The sequence below is a fragment of the Callospermophilus lateralis genome, chromosome 3, assembly GCF_048772815.1.
Source record: "Callospermophilus lateralis isolate mCalLat2 chromosome 3, mCalLat2.hap1, whole genome shotgun sequence".
Lineage (NCBI taxonomy): Eukaryota > Metazoa > Chordata > Mammalia > Rodentia > Sciuridae > Callospermophilus > Callospermophilus lateralis.
In genome coordinates this window covers 76,080,194-76,098,704 of record NC_135307.1, presented here as the reverse complement: position 1 = coordinate 76,098,704, position 18,511 = coordinate 76,080,194, and the positions used below count along the sequence as shown (strand labels likewise).

Genomic DNA, 18,511 nt, shown 5'->3' with positions numbered 1-18,511 from the left:
TTTTAAACCAACAGAATAAAGCTAATAAATTTAAGGTGTAGGAACTAAATGTCTTCCACGTAATTTATGCCCGGACACTCTGTTCAATGCAAATACTTCATAGTACACAGCAACCTTCTATTTCTCAAAGGACTTGGAGGACAACAAAGTGAATTAACTGAGAAACAAGAATGCTTTTGGGATCATAGCTCAGACTTCTGGAGAGGCTGAATGGGACAAGTTTTGCCACCTTTAATTCAGGATATTTAAGTCTTCTCTCTTTGACCTCAGACAAATTAAAGCATGTCCAGAACCGGTTTTCTCTCCTCAGCGTAGACAAGTGCCAATCTCTTTTCGCTTGTCAATTTTCTTTCAGTTTACAGAGGAAAGATTACAACAAATAAAATTTAATTTGCTTTATTGCAAACTCTTTATTGCAATCTCTAGCTGTTTAGCAGATGAGTGCATGTTTTTATATGAGTAAAATCAAAGGCACAAATTTTGTTGTCGTGCTCTTTTAATTTAATATTGCTTGATAAACACAAATTCAGCTACTGATATAATTTTCATTATTGCCATTTTTAATAGCATAGAAAAATTGTTTCTAATTTATTGCTATTATAACCAGGTTGATATCAATTTACTGATTTAAAAAAAACTGTTTTCTTCAGATTATTCACATGACATATATTCCCAAAGTGTCAAAGATTATAAGGAACTTTTAGTTTTTATGCTCCAGAAAACAAATAAATGAAAGCATTTCCAGAAACTTCAATAATTTATGGGTGTGATTATGTGAGCTATTTAGAATAACCTTTGTTTGAGTTGCAATATAAACTTCAAGTTTTATTAATTTGCATTGTGACTACTAGTAACATTGTACATTTTTTTCAAGTGATAATTTAACACTTGTGTTTTCTTTGTTATGATAGAGCATTTCTCCAAATGTGAAATATAATCTGTGAACTCTTTTCTCTCTTCTTCTCCTTCTCCCTCCCTTCCTTCTCTCTCATTCTCTGTCTCTTGCAATCTGTCTGAATAAAATTATATTACATTTATTTTATATGGCAGACACTTTTGCTAGGGACAGAATAATCTAGCAAAGACAAAAAGAGCACTGTCCCCATCCTCATGGAACTTTCTTTATAGAGAAGAGATGATACATTATACATAAACAAACACAGAGATAGAGAGGAAATTTCATAAACATTCAATGAAGAAAACAACTATAGGCAAGCAAGTGGGACACAACTGTCATTCCAGTGGCTCAGTCAACTGAGGCAGGAGGATCTCAAGTTCAAAGCCAGCCTTAGCAACTTAGCAAGGTTCTAAACAACTCAATGAGACTCTGTCTCTAAATAAAATATTAGAAAGGTCTGGGAATGTGGCTCAGTGGTTAAGTACCCCTGGGTTTAATCCCTGGTAGTCTAAAAAGAACCAAAAAAACAAAAACAAAACAAAGCAAAAAAAAAAAAAAAAAAAAACCTAAATCCTGTGGTTGAACATGTTAGAAGGAGGGAACTGTTTTAGAATAGCACAGAGAAGGCTTCACATTGGAAGAGACAATGGAGTTGAAACCTGATCACTAGGACAGCCACTTGTGAGGATCTTGCAAAGGAACATTTTATGCAGAGGAGACAGCAGACCGTCCAAGACAAGAATGAATGTACAGGTTGGTTCAAGAACAAAAAGAAGGCCTGTGTGGCTGGAATGTAATTAACAAAGCAAAAAGAGACAGTACCATCAGAGAGATAGGCAAGGGCCAAATCATGCATAGGCCTTGCAGAGTTAAAAATCTGTGGGACAAAAAGGGGTTACTGAGTCTAAATTGGATTGACCAAATTTAAGCAGGTTTCTCCCTGTGGAATTTCAGGACGTCTTTAAAATGTGAAAGTTTTGTGTAAATTTTCAACTGGATGATACAGATTCCAGGGTTTCCCAAGCACATTTCCTCATAGCATCCTTTCACACAGGAGTTCTTAAGATGTGTTTCAAGGAAAATGCCTCAGGGAACAGAGGTCCAAACAAGAGGTGGTGATCTACAGCTTTCTGGCCAAATCCAGCCCCCACCTGGTTTTGTATAGCCTACCAACTAAGAATTTTAAATAGCCTTTTAAAATCAAAAGTAAAGTATTTTATAACATGTAAAAAACTGCATGAAATTCAAATGCTCATATCCATAAATAAAGTTTAATTGAGACACAGCCACCTGCATTCGTCTACTATTTTCTGTGGCTGCTGTTATGCTATAACCAAAGAGTTAAGTAACTGAGAGAGCGAGAGAGACCTGTGATCCACAAACCCTAAAATATTTACCATCTGGCCCTGTATGGAAAAACTGTGCCAACCTCTGCTCTAAAGCATCTGTTCAGTAACTTTGACTATAAATTTTCATGTGACCTTGAATTATATTCATAATTTGTGTTTTGTAGTTAATATTTATCAAGAACTTATCATAATTCATATTCTGGAGTTTGCTTTTTATATATGTTTTCTTACAATTTTTTAAAATTTCTGATTATAAAATCTAGTCTTTCTTTTTTTTTTAAAGAGAGAGAGAGAGAATTTAATATTCATTTTTTAGTTTTCGGCGGACACAACATCTTTATTTTTATGTGGTGCGAGGATCCAACCCCGCACAGCGCGCAATGCCAGGCTAGCGCGGTACCGCTTGAGCCACATCCCCAGCCATAAAATCCACTCTCTTTACTGCTAATAATCCCATCATTTCTTTAGTAGTCTCAATACACATTTCTGCAATACATTGAAAAATAGGCAATTCTATTTTTTTCATGTGTGTGTGTGTGTGTGTGTGTGTGTGTGTGTGTGTGTTACTAGGAATTGAACCAGAGGTCCTTCACTGAGGCACATGGCCAGCCCTTTTGGTCTTTTGAGACAAGGTCTTGCTAAATTGCCTAAGTTGGCCTCAAATTTGCAATCCTCCTACCTCAGTCTCCTGAATTGGGCTATTCAATTTTCCTATTCCTAAAACTATGGTTTCCCATACTTTAAAATACAGTTAACCCTTTAATATGTTTAGACATTTCTGAAATTTATTGTAAAGTTACCCATCTACATGAAATCACTTTTGCATGATATCCATTTAACCAACTAGTATTTCTTGGTATTCCTATGCTGCATTTCTCCTAGCTTGTCAGATGTTAAGTGCTAATAATATTTTAAATATATTTCCTGGCTATTTGCTTATTCCACTGATATCTGCTCTGCCTCTCTCTCTAATAACCTAATAACAAAGATCTTTATAAAGTATCATTTTTATACATCGAAGGCTAATCTATTCTTTCCCATGTACTGGCTCATCTGAATATCTTCAAGTTCCATAAAGTATTTTTAAGGAGATTTTTAGTTGGTATTGTATTAGATTAGCCTAGGGGGCATTTTCATTTTCATTATAACAATTTTCCCATTAATAGTCAAATTCCTGTTTATCTATATACTTATATATAGATTAAAAAAAAAAAAAAAAGAAAGGAAGGAAGGAAGGAAGGAAGGAAGGAAGGAAGGAAGGAAGGATCAGAACCAGTATCCCAGCATTACAACACAGGGGTAAAAACAATTCTTTATATATTCATGTTTATCTTAGTAGATACTATTCTGTTCTATTCAAAATTCTGTTAAAAGTTTGCACTTAGTTATAGACAACCATAACTATAACTAAGTGTAAATTACCCTAGAGGAAATAGAAGCCTCTTCCTGACCCTCTCCCACCCTCAAGCCATGCATCTCCTAGAGAAATCCAGAAACTTTCTCAGTGGACTTCAGGATAGGTCCAGGCCATTTTCTTCTGCCTGTCATTCTCTTCCTGCAACATTTTCCTAAATTAACTTTTTTCAGGCCACTATGACTTGAGCATGTGACATTAGTGATTGTAGGGAGATACAGATGAAAGAGGATTCTCCTACAAATCCTTAAAAGGTAACAGTCTTCAAAATATGCCATGGAAGTGGAAGGGAGAACATTAGGGTAAAGTAAGGCAGTCTGGGGGAGGCCAGAGGGGAGGTTCTGGGGAGCTAAAATGATCAAATTCATTTTTATGTATATTTGAGTATAGCACAATGAAACTCATCATTTTGTTTAATTAATATGCACCAATAAAAAATTAACAGTTCACTTAAGTCACAGCTTATCTTCTAACAGCAAACCTTTTCTATTTTTCAACTGCCCTACTTATCAACCGAGCTCATTAAAGGTTTGGTTCCTTCCTTCAGATTCCTGTGACTAATCTCCTGACTTGGAAATAATAGATGATAAAAAGACTACCAGTAGACCATGTGCTAATTAGAAACCCAGAGTGTTCAATCTTCTAGAATGCTGAAAAGTCCCCTTTATTTATGTTGTTGGGTCTCTAAGGTGGGCCACATTTGGTTAAAATAAATTATGAGCAAGTTCTGGAAAATGGCTAAGTGACAACCAAATAAACAATAACCTACACATTGAGTAGGCCCTCAGAGACGGTGATTAAAGTGTATAGATGAGTTTAGGTAGAAGAAACAGTGGCAAACATAATATCAAGATAAGTTTGTATCATTCCCATGCAAAGTATCATCAGCATTTTAGAAATCTCCTCCCTGATTTATTTGGGTTATGTATTTAAAAAATAAAAAGCACTGTCAGAGAAGAGGAAGAGGGATGTTGATGAAGTTTGCTGTCTCCTGCAGTTTTCACCTGTAAGTCTACACTAACTCGCCAAAACAAACAATGTTAGCAAAACTGTGCTTTCAGCAGCTATTTGCTAAATCCTACAGCTCTTCGATCCGGAAAAGCTAGTCAATCTCAAGATAGATAATGAGCAAAATAGCCTGAAGTTTGGGGTTTAGGGAGGGGAAAGATTGATCAAACCCACTTACCACACTGCTAAGTTTTGAAAGACTGTGGGAAAAGGGACTTTGCCTGTTAACAGTCCCCAGTCCCTCCTTTCCAGCTAAATGGAATGCTTTGCTATGCAAATAACAAATCTGATTTCAAAGGAAGTAAAGGACTCAAGACAGTAAAAGGAACTCACCTTTTGGAGGTAAACTCTTTAAAATTACCATTGAACAAATGACTTCTCCATGCTCTAAAAGTCCTCAGTGCCTAAAAACCCCAAATCGCCTAAGATTAGCTTGCTTCTTCCAGGGTCAGAGTGAGTCCCATTGGAAAAACATCTTTTGTCTGCCCTGGTTAAGGTACACAAAGGAAGCATGTGGAAATCACTCAGCAACTCCACATTTGTGTCTGATACCAACCAACTGGAGTCTGAAGGTTGAAAGTGTCAAGGTCAGTCTGAGCCTAGTTAACTGAACCATTTAAATAGGTTTCAATTTGGTAATTATTGTGTTTAGATACTTCTGCCTTTCTTTCCCACCACCCTCAATTCCCAAGAAAACCAGGAGGAGAAATCAGAGCAAGAAAAGAAGGGACAGGGATGTGGTCCAGGGACCAAAGTGTGTATGAGGCAGAGATCCTTTGGTGTGTTTCTCCCTCTGTGGGTCAGTTGACTTTCTCCAGGGAAGGAACATATTACCAAGATGACAAAATCATGTGGATACAAGTTGTCTGATATGCTCTGTTAACAAAAATGTCAGAGCATGGGATGTTCAGGTTACTGTAGGCACACAAAGAAGCATTCTGTTTAGTACAGGGGCCACTGTGCACAGGCTAAACCCTAAGAAGTCAATATGAATCTGAATAAGATTTGGACATGATGCACACACTCCTGATATGATAGTCAGGATGTTTAAAATTGCCTCAGATTAGTAATTTAAATTTTATGCCCAATCTACTTTTTTACAAAAGAGTGGATATGATCCACCTTAACATAAGTATAAACCAATACATTTAGGAATCACAATATGTTAAGGTTATATTATTGATCTTATTGAAATTAAGAAAAATAAAATATAAAATAATAGCTACATGAAAGAAACAGAAAGCCTAAGTAATTGTTTTAGGATGATGAGGCTATAAATGAATTTACTTTCTCATAAAGTTTTTTTCTTTATAGTGTCATTTTGTTAAAGATTAGAAACAAAAGAAGAAAAGACAGAGTTGTGGAAACCAATTGGAATGAGGAATTGCAAATGGACATTAGATACTCAGGTCTGAGCTTTCTGGAAATGAAGTTAACACTTCAGGCTACATAACTTGCTGATCAATTAAAGGAAATTTTTAAGGTAGTTCTCAAAAGATAGCCATTCTTCTACTTTTGAATCATGTCTGGATTCCAAGAACTCTAATTATAGCCTTAACCATACCTTTTGTTATCCTTTAAAAAGAATATTTTACTACTTTTGCATAATAATCAATAGAAAACTAAAGTAAGTACACTTGGAAAGTCAGTCAGTCTGTATTTCCAGACTTATCTGTGGGTTCTTCCCCGAGGCCCTACCTCAGACACAAACTGCTTTGAAAATGCAAATAACAAAGATTAAAAGATTAAATCAGCATGAAGCTTCAGTTGTATATTTTCTTAACTATATCATGGGCAACTATAAGTGAGATTGAGTTGGTCCCTGGTCTCATAGGGAGAGAGAAATTACAGGAGTAAACAAGTCTAATGGTTTAAAATCAGTGTGATTTGGACTTTTAGAGAATTATCTGGCCAAGGCTTCAATTAATACGACTGGAAAAATTACTAAGTCTATAATGAAACTATGTAAAACTACAGTCTACTTGCAGCTTGGCTATGGAGTCCAAGGATTTGGGGCAGAGAAGCTTTGTTGTAGTTTTAAAATATTTTTGCTAGAAATCAAGTTACAAAAAATTAAGAGCAATCGAGATCTCTTCTTGAGAAAATGGGCAAAACTGACTGAAAGCTGGACTTCAGAAATTCTCATTAGCAATACAACTCAGCAAATTATTGTTCCATCTTGTCTTCCTCTTCTCACATAAAACATTTTTCACATTTTTAAAGTAAACATTTCTGAATCCTATAGAATTATACTTTCTAAATTACTTGATCTCATCAGGATACTGTAGAACATTTATATTTTCATCCAGGATTTTTAAAGAATGTTTTAGAGAGAAAAAGCAGAGACAATTGGAACTCACTACAGTTAGTATATTAAGTGACTTATGAATGATAATTTCAAATGGCTTCCTCAGTTTAAAAAAAAAGAAATACTTTTCAAGAATTAACTTTGAACTTTTGACTTATTTTTTCAAAATTTGTGTATGTTGTGTCATGTTCTTTTGTTTTAACATTAGAGCATTCCAAATTTTCTCCTAATTTTCACCAGCCACTTTTCTCTACTGGAGAGCATCATACTTCTGGACTCTTTTAATGCATAATAAGGAAATGTGACCCTTGGTATAACACCTGGGTCACCCCTCTAACCACTTTTGAATTTATTTTCAGTTACACTTTTCTGAATTGTGCTAGTTTGTATCACATGGTAAGCCTGCATAACTCTGCATCAATTCTAACTTGGCATTCCATCAATTATCCTAAATTCCTCTGGAGAATACTAATAGCCTTCTGATTCTCAGGTAATGTAAGGTCACCAATGTTGCTTTAGTTGTTGTTGCTTGTTTGTTTTGTTGTGTTGTGTTTGCATTTTTAAAAGATAATGTATGGGTCTGGTGGTATACTCAGTAACAGAGTACTTGCCTGGCATGCAGAGGCCCTGGGTTCCAATCCTGGCACCACAATAATAATCATTTTTTAAATAAGTAAAAAATAATGTGTGAATCGTTTATAAAATTGCTCTATGTGGAAGCAGAAGTATCATTGAAGACAGTTTGGAGAAGTAGGCCTCAGTAAAGCTTTATTCTCCTTGTCTGGGCTCACTGTAGAAGGGGAAGGCGTCTGGCACCCATGGAGTCCTTGGACCAGAGGCCAGAGGAGGTCAGCAGAAGTGCTACGGTTATGTATTATGGGCTTGGCACTTCTTTTCTGCAAGAAATCTGCCAACTCCTCTGGCACATTCTCAGCCTCTCCTGTTCCCCTCCTCCCGCAAAGTTTGGGGAAGGGGGTCAGGTAGCAGTTTAGCCAAGGCCTGGGGCTCTGCATGAACTCCAAGAGGTTAAGACCAGCTACGCCTTAAAGCCTGTCTGCAGGTCAGACCCCTCAGCCAGTAAGTAGGTCTGTCCCCTTCTTGCTTATGCCATCCATGCCACGGTTCAATCACTCCAACCAGTGGGGCCACTATGCACTCGGTGACAAGAGAGGCTGGCTGCCGAAGTCCCCTAAAGATGTCAACCCCTCTTACACCTCTCCACCCCAGAGAGTCTCCCTCCAGACTCTAGGATTCTGCGCGGCCGTTTGACCCCATTTCATGTTAAATATGCCGAGCAACCGCCCTAAGGACCAGCGTGTGCTAATCAGATCCGTCTGTCTTCATAGAGCTTCACCTGGGCCGCTGGGGCCCCGTGGGAGGCTGTGCTGGACTGGTCTTCACCTCGAGTGGGGGACCTGAAACTGCAGTTGGCCTGGGGAAGGGTCCGCGGAGGACGCCCACGGCGGACAGCGCAGAACAGCTGCCAGGTGCATGATCCCCGCTAGTCCCCGGAGGGGAGGACGCCCCCTGGTGCCCCCGCCACCGCCGCCGCCGCCGCCGCCGCCGGGGAGCGCCTGGAGCCGGCGAGAGGCGGGGCCTCAGGGCCGGATCTTGACGTCTGTCCAAGGCCGGGGGTGATTATTGGGGTCTGCCAGCGCCCCGGGCCGCGGGGAGCATTCTCAGTGTGGCGCTGCCGGCCGGCTAGGGGGGAGTGGTGGTGGAATGAAGCATGGTCAAGACAGAAAAAAACAAAGTCAGCAGGTCACCTGGCAGGTTCTGAGCAAATTATGCAACGAAAGCAAGGGAATGTTTGATGCGTTTCCCCCTCTTTTTTTGTTTTGTTTTGCTTTGTTTTGTTTTCGGTCTTAAGCTCCTAGGAAGCCGGTTCCAGTTTAAGGGTTGGGCAGGAATCGATCAAGCAGTGCCTCTGATGTGGTTACGTCTTTGCTAAAGTCCTCAAGGGCGATTCTCCCTCCCCATCTTTCTTTAAGTAATGGGAACATTACTCTAGGGTGGGGGTAGAGGGTACGGTAGTAAAAGGGGAAGATGGGAAATGGCAGATCCCAAAGCAATGCCAAGGGCCACCCTACAACTTCCATAAGGTACTGGGCCTAATATAAGGCATAAATATAAACTAATACAACCTAGCTCAGCCTCCACACACTCCTTATCTCCCCAGACCCTAGGACTGTGCTTTCCAACAGATTTTAAAGAGTTAAAGCTGGCCACAGCTCCTTGTTTTCCAGGCTAACATTTGTGGCATTAGGACTATTTTGTTAACTAGGTATATGCAATTCACAGAATTTCACGGTAAATTCCCAGACCAAATATTTGGCTGAACAAATAAACAACATTATCCATTCCTGAAAATAAGCCAGTAGGAATGAGAGGCCGGCGGGGAGGGGAAGGAGCGTTGCCGGTAGTGGTTGCTAGAAAGTGACCTGAGCTGGACAATCACCAGGCTCGGGACTCACCCCAGCATCATTGGTTCAAGTGCTGGAGATCTAGGGCTCCTTTTCAATGACAGGACATTTCAGAAAATTGCTGGAAATCGGGCAAAAGAAAACGAGGCCGCCTGAGGGAACCTGTAATGGGCTTCCCCTAAATGATTTATTCAAACTCCATACTATTAATCAAAGGGGCAGCGATCTGGGGGGCTGAAGGAGGGGGGGAGGAACCCTCTTTGCGGGGGAGTTTTGGAGGAACTGTGGAGTCTTGCTGCCTTTGCCTGGGGCTCTGATCTCCTCTCTCCACCTGCGCTCTCCGGGGAGCTGGAGCTTTGGCAACCACCCCACTTCTATTTTTATTGGTTTCCACTAAGCTGCTCCTTTTGGAGGATTGTAGGACTTCAGTAATTAAAAACAAAAATGAATCCTGCTTCACCCACCCCACCCCCAAGAGCATATGCAAGACTGTGTGTACAAGAATGCGGAGGGGGGGGGGCACACACATCACACACAAATATACAAATGCCAGGTACTTGCCTCACAGATTCTCTTTGGGTGCACACACACCACCAGCAACAGCTGCCTTCCCACTGCCACGCCCATCACATCTTCCTCAAGGAGAAGTGCACTCCTACCAGTCCTTTCCCAAAGGACTATACAAAGACACTGACCACTTCTTCCCCCTAACCCTAACCCTATGCCTATGCAGAGAAAATGCTCACATAAGAAATAAGTCTGAGCAGGCTTCATTTCACTGTTGGTTTTAAGAAAAAATACCAAATACTTCTCTGGTTCTTTTAACTCCTATACCCCTATACTTCCAGAAAACCATTTCTCTATCCTTGACTGAAGGAGTTCCCCACCCCCTCAGCACATTAGCATCATCCTTTTTCACTGTGGCCAAAAATTAAACTTTCTCCTTGAGGAAACCCTGGCTCAAACATCAAATCCACCAGGTGTATCACATTCTGCCCAGCTCCAGAGAAGGGTGTGTGAGGGAGGCAGCACAGAGAAAAGGAGGACTGGCATTTGACTCCAGAGTCCATGTAATAGCAGAACACTTTCACAGGACCTACCTGATAATTCGGACCCTTCAGTATCTGACTCCATTACCAACTCTCTCCCATATCAGCCCAATCTTTTGGGATTTTGAACTAAATAAAAGCCTTCACATGGAGTTAAGGAGCAAGGAAAAAAGTCCAGAAACACTGGAGAATCCTACCATATGATATATAACAGTGGTCACCAAACTTGTTGAAGACAGAGGGCTTTCTTTCTTTCATTGGGTAAAATCCCCTCTCCAAAACAAAAGAAAAGACAAAAACAAAAAGACAACAAAAAAAAAATTCCTGTTGGGGGGGTGGGGAGGCACACATGTTAATATGTGTGTAAATTAGTTTTGGTTTGAAAAATACAACACTGGTGCCCGTCATAACTGGAGACATCTGGAGTATCATAAAAGCAGAAGTGGGAATTGATTTCCTGGTTGAGACTGAGCATCACACTCAGATGTGACACACCTCTAACAGGTGACCAAAACCAGAAGATATTCAAGAAGCCCAAAACTGAGTCTTTAATCTGACCTATTCCTTTCATCCCACTGTTCCCCAAGGCATGTGTCATCCAGATGGGAGAGGATGCTGCGTCCTTGTTAACATTAAATAGAAATGGAAAACAATTCATCCTGGCAATTACCATCTCTCTCTGCCATCAGTTTACTTCCTGTTCTTATAACTTAAACCACCTCCAGTTACCACCTTCTGATTTCCATCATGATCCCAACCCCACCTCAACAAAAACCAATCTCATTCAAAAGGTCTGGGGCAGAAAAAAAGAGAAAAAGGCCATAGTTTACCTTTAAAATAATGACTCATTTTATTTTTCTTTTAATATGTAGTTATAAATATATTTTGTCAAAATATATGATCAATATGGTCAAAACATTTGCACGTAAAGTCATAAATAAGGTCAAGGTGAATGTTTAGGTTTTTTCTTTTTTCTTTTTTTTTTTTTTTTAAGATAAAAGTCCAGCTATAAGGAAGCAGTCTGTGTGGTGTGTGAGTGAGTGGATGGGATCGTGTGTGTTTGTGTGAATGTGTGTGTCTGTCTATCCTCAAGGACTACCTGATCTCAGCGGCACCCACATCCCTCTACCACCATCTCCTGATAATTTTTCAGCACCACCTTGTCATACTCATCCAGATATAGCATGGAGATGGCACTTAGTTCAGTGGGAACACAACAGGCCTTGGGGATACTGGAATTGACAGAGTTGACCAAGGTCTGCACAATGGCGTGATTGGTTGAGTTGAGGTGGTCCGCCAGTGGAAAGGGGCAGTCCCCGTGGCAGTAGAAGGCCTGGTAGCCTGGTGGGGCCACAATCCAATCATTCCAGCCCACATCACTGAAGTCCACATAAAGTGAGTGGCGCCGGCAGTTCTTATTCTTCTTCCTGGACCGCTGTGGGTGATGCTTAGGGCTACGCTTGGCCCTCCGGCGTCGGGTCAAGGCATGGCCCCGGCCATCATGGCCAAAAGTGACCAGGAGGGGCCGGAGCTGGGCCCAATCCCCACTCCCTTGAGGTAACGATCGGCTAATCCTGACATGCTGGCCCTGGTGGGTCCGTGTATGATGGAGGTGAGTCACTTCAATGGCCAGCCCATAGTTTGGCTGCTTCTCCCGAGTCCAGCGAAGGACTGCAGGGCTCACATCAAAAGTTTCCCAACGTGTCACATTGTGGTGGACCAGTCTCGTGTCCAGTAGTCGTGTGATGAGATGTCCAGGCACCACTTCTGCCGGGGACTTCATAACCTCATAAATGTTTATTCGGTGGAATCCCTGCTCCCAATCAGGGCCCTGGTCCACCTGCTCACGAAAGAGCCTAAGCTCTGCAGAGGAGACCACCTCATTCTCTGGGATGCTGCTGAGGTTAAATAGGAAACGAAAAGCAGAGTTTTCGCTGGTCCCGGGGATGTTCTCCAGATGTTCTAGGCACAGTTGGGAAAGAAAGGGAAAAGAAAAAGCTTATGAACTTTTTTGAGAGATGGAAAAGTCAAGAAATAGCTGTGTTGGGCAATGAATGGTGAATTCTGCTTATATTGTAGAAGGCTATTAAAGGGAAATAAGTGTACCTTTCAATTTGAAGGAGTAGAGAAGTAGGGCAGTTAGCAAACCATCAAAACTTAGCTAGCATTTGTCAAACACCAAAGACAGAAAGTATCTCCCAACCTCCTTCATACGTTTAATAATTTCCATGTGTCAATTTCTTTACTTCATCACCCTTAGACTCCCCTTTGAAGACCCTCTTTTGGCTTTGTGCACACAGTTTTCTTTACAAGTGGCTGTAAAGAAAGAGGGGCCAACAGCAGAGGCAGGGAGGAAACATGCTCACAGTCACCCTCTCCCTCTTCCACTTTCGAGTATGTTACTAAACATTTCCCCAGCGATCTTGGAAACACAGAGCATGCCTTGTTGATCATGTTACAGAGGGGAAAATAAATTCCAACACAGTAATGATGCTGGTGGATTAATAACTCAGATTTACTTTGGAAAAGAAACATCCGCTAGGAAACATTCAGATCAGATTACAAGGCCCCTATTGAATAAACCTGACAAACACACAGCTGTAATATTAAATTCAGTAGGTGCTTTGAAAAAAAAAAAACGGGCAGAAAACTCGGCAGAAAAGGCTTTGATATAGCAAAAACACACCGCTGGGGCTAGCCCTCGTCTGAGCGGTGTCATTCCCCTTCTCCCGACCCCTCCCCCTCTGTCTCCAGAAAATAAGTCCAGCGGCAGCTCTGGAAATTCTTGGAGGTAAGGGGCTCTGTTCCTCAGCCTCCTGGATTGGGGCTTTGATGTAACCTGAACTCTTCTTCCCCAGGGCTTCCAAGGCCCCTCCAGCCTGCCCTACAAGCCCTCCCCCACCCCCCCACCCGGACTGGGGGCAGGGACTGACCTTCGTGGTGGAAGCTCCTCACGGTGTTGGCACGACTGGCGGGGCGCTCCGGGTACTCCAAACCCATGCCGTGGATCTGCTCTTCCTCCTCCTCCTCCCCAGACTGGAGCCGGTAAAGATCCCGCATGTAATCCGGGATGACTGCGCTCTTGCTTGGCTGCGGGCGGCGGTGCAGCCCGAACATCTGCAGAAGTGTCGCCTCGAAGTCCCGCAGGAGCTCATGGCTCTGCCCTGAGCGGCGTCCTCCCGCGTGGCCCTGAATCTCGGCGACTTTTTTCTTCCCCGTCTCAGGTATCAAACTAGCATGGCTCGCGCCTCCTAGCAGGACTTGGCATAATAAAACGACCATCAGCATTCGGTTACCAGGAATCATGGTGTCTCTGGGGAGGGGGAGGGGGTGGAAGGTTAAAGAATAAATAAACACCGATAAATAGAGAGAAATGGAGATGTCTCCGCATATGTATATAGGACTAGTAAAGGAGGGTCAGGATGCAAATCAGGTCAGAAAGATCAAGTTTGTGCTTTCTCCCTCACACCCCACCACCACCAGCAGCTGCAGCCATGCAAGGCCTGAAAGTAAGAATTGCCCTGTAATTACTTGGTCTAACTTGTTTACAGTCAAATAACCCCAAATCAGATAGCCTCCATCCTGTTAATCTTTTTTTGTCCCAACTGCTATCTGAGCCATGATCTCAGCGTGGCTTCTTCAAGGATAAACAGTTAACATTGAGGGGGTAAAAAAGGGTGGGGGGAGGGAAAATTAAATTGCCATAGCTCTCCACTTCAGACCTTCAGCATCCCCCCTCTTCCTTCACCCCCGCCCCCGTCTTTCTTCCTCCTCCCTCCGAGCCCAACTTCCACAACTTCCAGCTGTTTGCGAGCCGTTGGGAGGGATAGCAGAGAAGCCGGGACAAGGCAAAGACTGGGCGGCACGGTCCAGTGACCGAGAAAGAGTTTGGGAGCTGCCCGGGTGGCATGGTGGTTTATTTTATTGTGGCCGATGAGCTGGAAATGCTCAGCAAAAAACATCTAATCGTGTCTGCTCACTCCCTCCCAGGGAAGAGGTGGGGGATGATTCCGGAGCGGACTCTGAGATTTGACAAGAGCCTAGGAACGCGTCACCCGGCATTGAGCGCTCCTAAGGCAAGTGAGGCAGAAGGGAGTGTTTAGTCCGCAAGGTACAACCCAGGGCTGCGGACCTTTCATCTCTTTAGTCCCCTCGCACCCCCCTTTATTGCAACGCACCGGATCTGAGAGGGCGAGTGGGAGCAAGAAGCACTTTAAAAGGAACCGGTACGCTTCGAGCGCCCGGGCTGCAGGGCCAAGAAGAGAGCGACAGCACTGCCAGAGAGCGGAGTGTGGACGCTGAAAGGAAGGTCCGACGTGAGGGACAGACGGCGATCAGGGATGGGGAGGGCAAAGTGAGTTCCCGAGAAGAGGGAAGGAAGAGGTGTCTACTCACTGACAGAAAACAAGGCATATAATAACAGTCCATGATTCTTGACAGCCAATCTTGAACAAACTTGCTGGAAAGGCTCAGAGAAGCTGCGGCAGTGCGTTGCTCGGAATGGCACTACGGAATGGCTCCTAAAATGAATATTTGAATATAATGAGACTCCGGCGCAGACAGGCTCTGTTTTTCTTCCAGCCCCTCCGAGTCACGTGGCTAAGAGGCCCCGCCCCATTTACTCAGGAGCCCGCCCTCCTCTTCTCCACCCTCCCGCCCCCGCTAGGTCCCGCCTCTCCAGGCAAAGCCAACCTCCGCGCCCGCCGCCGGAGCCGCAGCGGTCTGGGAGGAGCTCCCGGCAGCGCTCAGAGGAGAACCTCCGCCCGGTGTCCGGCCGCTGGCGCGCTCTTCGGGCCGCGAGTGCAGTGCTCGCCTCTACCTGCGGTGCGCGGCGCGTCTGGCCATACCCTCTCACTAGCGGCCTGAAGCCAGAGGATCTGGGGCGCACTGTAGGGACTGCGCGATTTGGAGTGTGAACGCCGTTCCAGTGAGGTCCGGAGCGGGGGTAGCCGAGTCTTAGCTGCCCACAGCCTCACCACTGAGAGGCACTTAAAGAGGAAAAGCGCTGAGGGACCCTGTACACACACACACACACACACACACACACACACACACACACCCCGCCACCTCCTCCTCAGTCTTTGAGAGGCCAAGTACGCTCCCAGCGAGAGGCAGCCAACCCCTGGAGAATGCCTGCGAGTGCTCAAACGATCTGGGTAGCCGATTTAGCTCCGAGCCAAAAGTTGCTGACCCTGTCGCGCACCGGCCGGAAGGAGGAAAGTATCAGGGTGTGATCGGTGTGGGAAAGTTAGAGGGAGCGGCTGCTAGAGTAATTTCTCCGGTTCCATTACTTTGCCGAGAACCCCGCAACGGGTGGGCCGCGGCATTCGTCCCCCGCCCCTCGCGCGCGTGTACACACACACACCAAAGCAGATCCCCTTGAAACCCCGCGGCGAGGCCATTCAAGGCAGAGGGCGGGTGCCTGGGGTCGTTGCTCCAGGCAAATTCAGAAAGAGGCGTCGCCAAAGGGCGCATCACACTTTTCAGATCTTAATATCGCCAAGTTTGTTTTTGTTTTTACAACTCCCGACTCGGCACAGAAAAGAAATCCCACCACATTTCTAGGAGTGGAGAAAACCCTGAACAGCTTTCGGCCTGCACTCGACCTCTGCGTTTGCGTCTCTCTCCCAGGCTTGGCTTATTTTTAAAACCACCATAGTCCACCGCCCTCTACTTCCTTCCCCCACCCCCTTCCTTCTTTGCACCAGCTGCAGAGTCGCAGCAAATATTCCTTAAAGAATTTTACCAACCCACAACTCAAACAATTACTGGGTGTCCTGATTCTAACCAAAGATGCCGCACGCGTGGCTCGCTTAGCGCAAGGGACTATTGGAAAACCTGAGCTGGCGTAACTCTGCGTTTAGCCATAGTGCGTGCGCCGGGTCACCCCCCGGGGCCCGAGTCCCTCTACTCCCACCCCGAAGCCTGCTTCACCCAGTCTCCTTTTTCTGAGGCTATTCCCAGTTTCTGTCCCGAGTCGCTTCGGAACTCGGGGACTCCGTGTGGCCGCCACCCTCTCTCCAAGAAACTCAATGTTATTTGGGGGAAAGCCTTTGAGGAAGAGGTATAAACCATAGAGCAGCTCTGTTCTTCCTCCAGGCCACTGCTACCCGGCACCACCCTACACTGAGGAACGGAGTGCGGAGGCCGGGCGTCCCTGCTTGGCCATCTATGCCCAGCAAGAGCCGCTCAGCTTTTTGAGCAGCTTTTGCCTTTCTCAAGCCCGCGCCACAGCTGGGGAGAACTGGGAAAGGGCTTGAGAAAGCAAAGATTAATTTTGAGAAGTCAGGAGTTAAATAATAATAATAATGCCCTGTGATGGTGGGACCTCCAGAAGTGGGAAATACAGAGAGAGCGGCCGCTGCCCGCGGAATGCGGTACAGTACAAGGGGAGGTATTTGAGATCCCGGTATAATCCTTGGTCCCTTAGGAGTCTCCCAGGGTGGCGGCAGAGCGCTCTCTGCGCTCAAACCACGCGTCTGGGGGAAGACGCGTTTCAATTTTGGATTCACTAGGATTCTTCTCTAATCCTCTTTCTTCCCAAAATTTTTAATGAAAAAGATAAACGCCAAAGAGAACTTTCATCTCCAGAACTACTTCTTCGGGGCGGGAATGCAATTTGTGGCCACTGTCCTTCACTTCACTACATGAATCTTCTCCCATTGCCTAAATTTGTTTAGAGGTAGGCTCACTTGACCAACTGTGTGCCTTTAGGGTTTTAAGAAATCGAAACCTGCAGCTCATAAATTACGATATTCGCAAACCAACAACCAAAGCGGTGCTCAAGGACGCGCCTGAGGCTCCAGGTCCAACTCCTGCGGGAACGGGGTTTGCTGGGACCTGGCAATTCCAGGGCATTTTCCCATGAGTTTGGGGCAGGGAGGGCCTGAAAAAGCTTCGCGTCCGCCGTGCGTCCCATCAGAGACTCCCCATAAGACACTAAATGCAAGGAAGAAGCGTCCCGGGAGCTCTTGGCATTTTGGCCATCGTTCCTGGGAACCTTAAACCATGAAATAAGAGAGGGAAGGCTCCTAAAAGTACCGCAAGTCTAAGAAAATAGCTCCTGGAAAAGGCGCATCCCGAAGTTGCAATTCACAAGCTCACCGAGCGCCTGCCAGCTGGGAGCAAGAATGGGTGACAGTCCCCTTGAGGCAGCCCCTCCAGCTGCGCGCTCGCTCCAGAGGACCACAGGACTGCACTTCCTATCACGGAACCAGCTTCTGCCAGGTATTCTCTCCCCCATGCTGCGGTTCCTCAGCCTCCTCAGGGTCTCTGAAATTAACAGCCAGCTCTCTCCTACCTCTCTCGGCCCTTCTCGTCCTGGAATTGCAACCGCCATCCCACGGGCAAAGAGTTCAGCTCAAGACCCCACAGTCTTTCCCAACGACCTCCTACCAAGGATTTCTCTTATTTCCCGCCTCTCCTGCCTTGCACCTCCAAAAAAGTGGAAATTGCCCGGGGCCACCTGACGGAGAAGAAGGTGCCTGGGTGGAGGCAGTAGCAGATACGAAGGTGTCTTTCAGCTCCAGCATCCCCACTCCAGCACCACCGTTGGAGAGCAAAAATAGGCCACCTTAGTGCCTTAGTTAAGGTCTCAGTTCCCAGCTTCTCCCCTAAGGATGCGCCCCGGACCCCTCTGACTAGCGCCCCTAGCCAGATAGCCTTGCTCACCATAGGTCCCTGCAGTAGCGGGCTCGCCAGCAGCAGCTCCTGGGGACCTCTGAAGGGCTGAAGTAAACCTGGGCGAGGGCCGGGGACTGGGGAGCTGCAGGCTCGAGACAGCTCGGACGGGAATCCCATCAGGGACCAGAGGCCAGATACTTAGGCCGGTCAGCAGCGTCTTAGGCTCCTGTCCCTGGTCTGGGATACTCAACTCACCTAGCTTCCGCGCTCCTTCCCTCCCACCTTCCTCTTCTGCCTTCCCGCATCTACTCCTTCCTTCTCTTTCCCTCCCTCTCTTTCTTTCTTTCCTTCCTCCTCCTCTTCCCCAGGAGCCCCTCCCTTCTTCCCTCCTCCCTGGCTCGCCTCCCTTTCTGGGGATAGGAGCCCCGCCCACATCCTC

The 18,511-nt window shown here is 45.1% G+C and overlaps 1 protein-coding gene across 3 annotated transcripts; it reads right to left on the bottom strand.

The window, feature by feature from the left end:
- Positions 1–11,335: 11,335 nt before the first annotated feature.
- On the bottom strand, positions 11,336–18,377 carry Bmp4 (bone morphogenetic protein 4). 3 transcript variants are annotated; one of them, XM_076848376.2, is made up of 4 exons: positions 18,328–18,377; positions 14,845–14,969; positions 13,383–13,709; positions 11,336–12,411 (listed from the first exon to the last, which is right to left on the bottom strand). In XM_076848376.2, exons 1-4 carry the CDS (start codon positions 18,375–18,377, stop codon positions 11,555–11,557), a joined length of 1,359 nt encoding a protein of 452 aa, XP_076704491.1. In that variant the 3' UTR covers positions 11,336–11,554. The 3 variants fall into 3 exon arrangements, with proteins under 3 accessions (XP_076704491.1, XP_076704489.1, XP_076704490.1); XM_076848374.2 differs by having other exon boundaries at positions 11,339–12,411; positions 13,383–13,762; positions 18,121–18,372; XM_076848375.2 differs by lacking the exon at positions 18,328–18,377 and having other exon boundaries at positions 11,339–12,411; positions 13,383–13,762; positions 14,845–15,007.
- Positions 18,378–18,511: the final 134 nt, after the last annotated feature.

Excerpts from the sequence above, each read along its gene's own strand:
- Bmp4 (XM_076848376.2), bottom strand. The coding sequence starts at position 18,377 with ATGCGGGAAGGCAGAAGAGGAAGGTGGGAGGGAAGGAGCGCGGAAGCT. Across the intron at positions 13,710-14,844 it reads ATATGCCTTGTTTTCTGTCA|TCCTGCTAGGAGGCGCGAGC; the intron begins GTGAGTAGACAC and ends TATTATGCCAAG. Across the intron at positions 12,412-13,382 it reads GAGGAGCTTCCACCACGAAG|AACATCTGGAGAACATCCCC; the intron begins GTCAGTCCCTGC and ends AACTGTGCCTAG.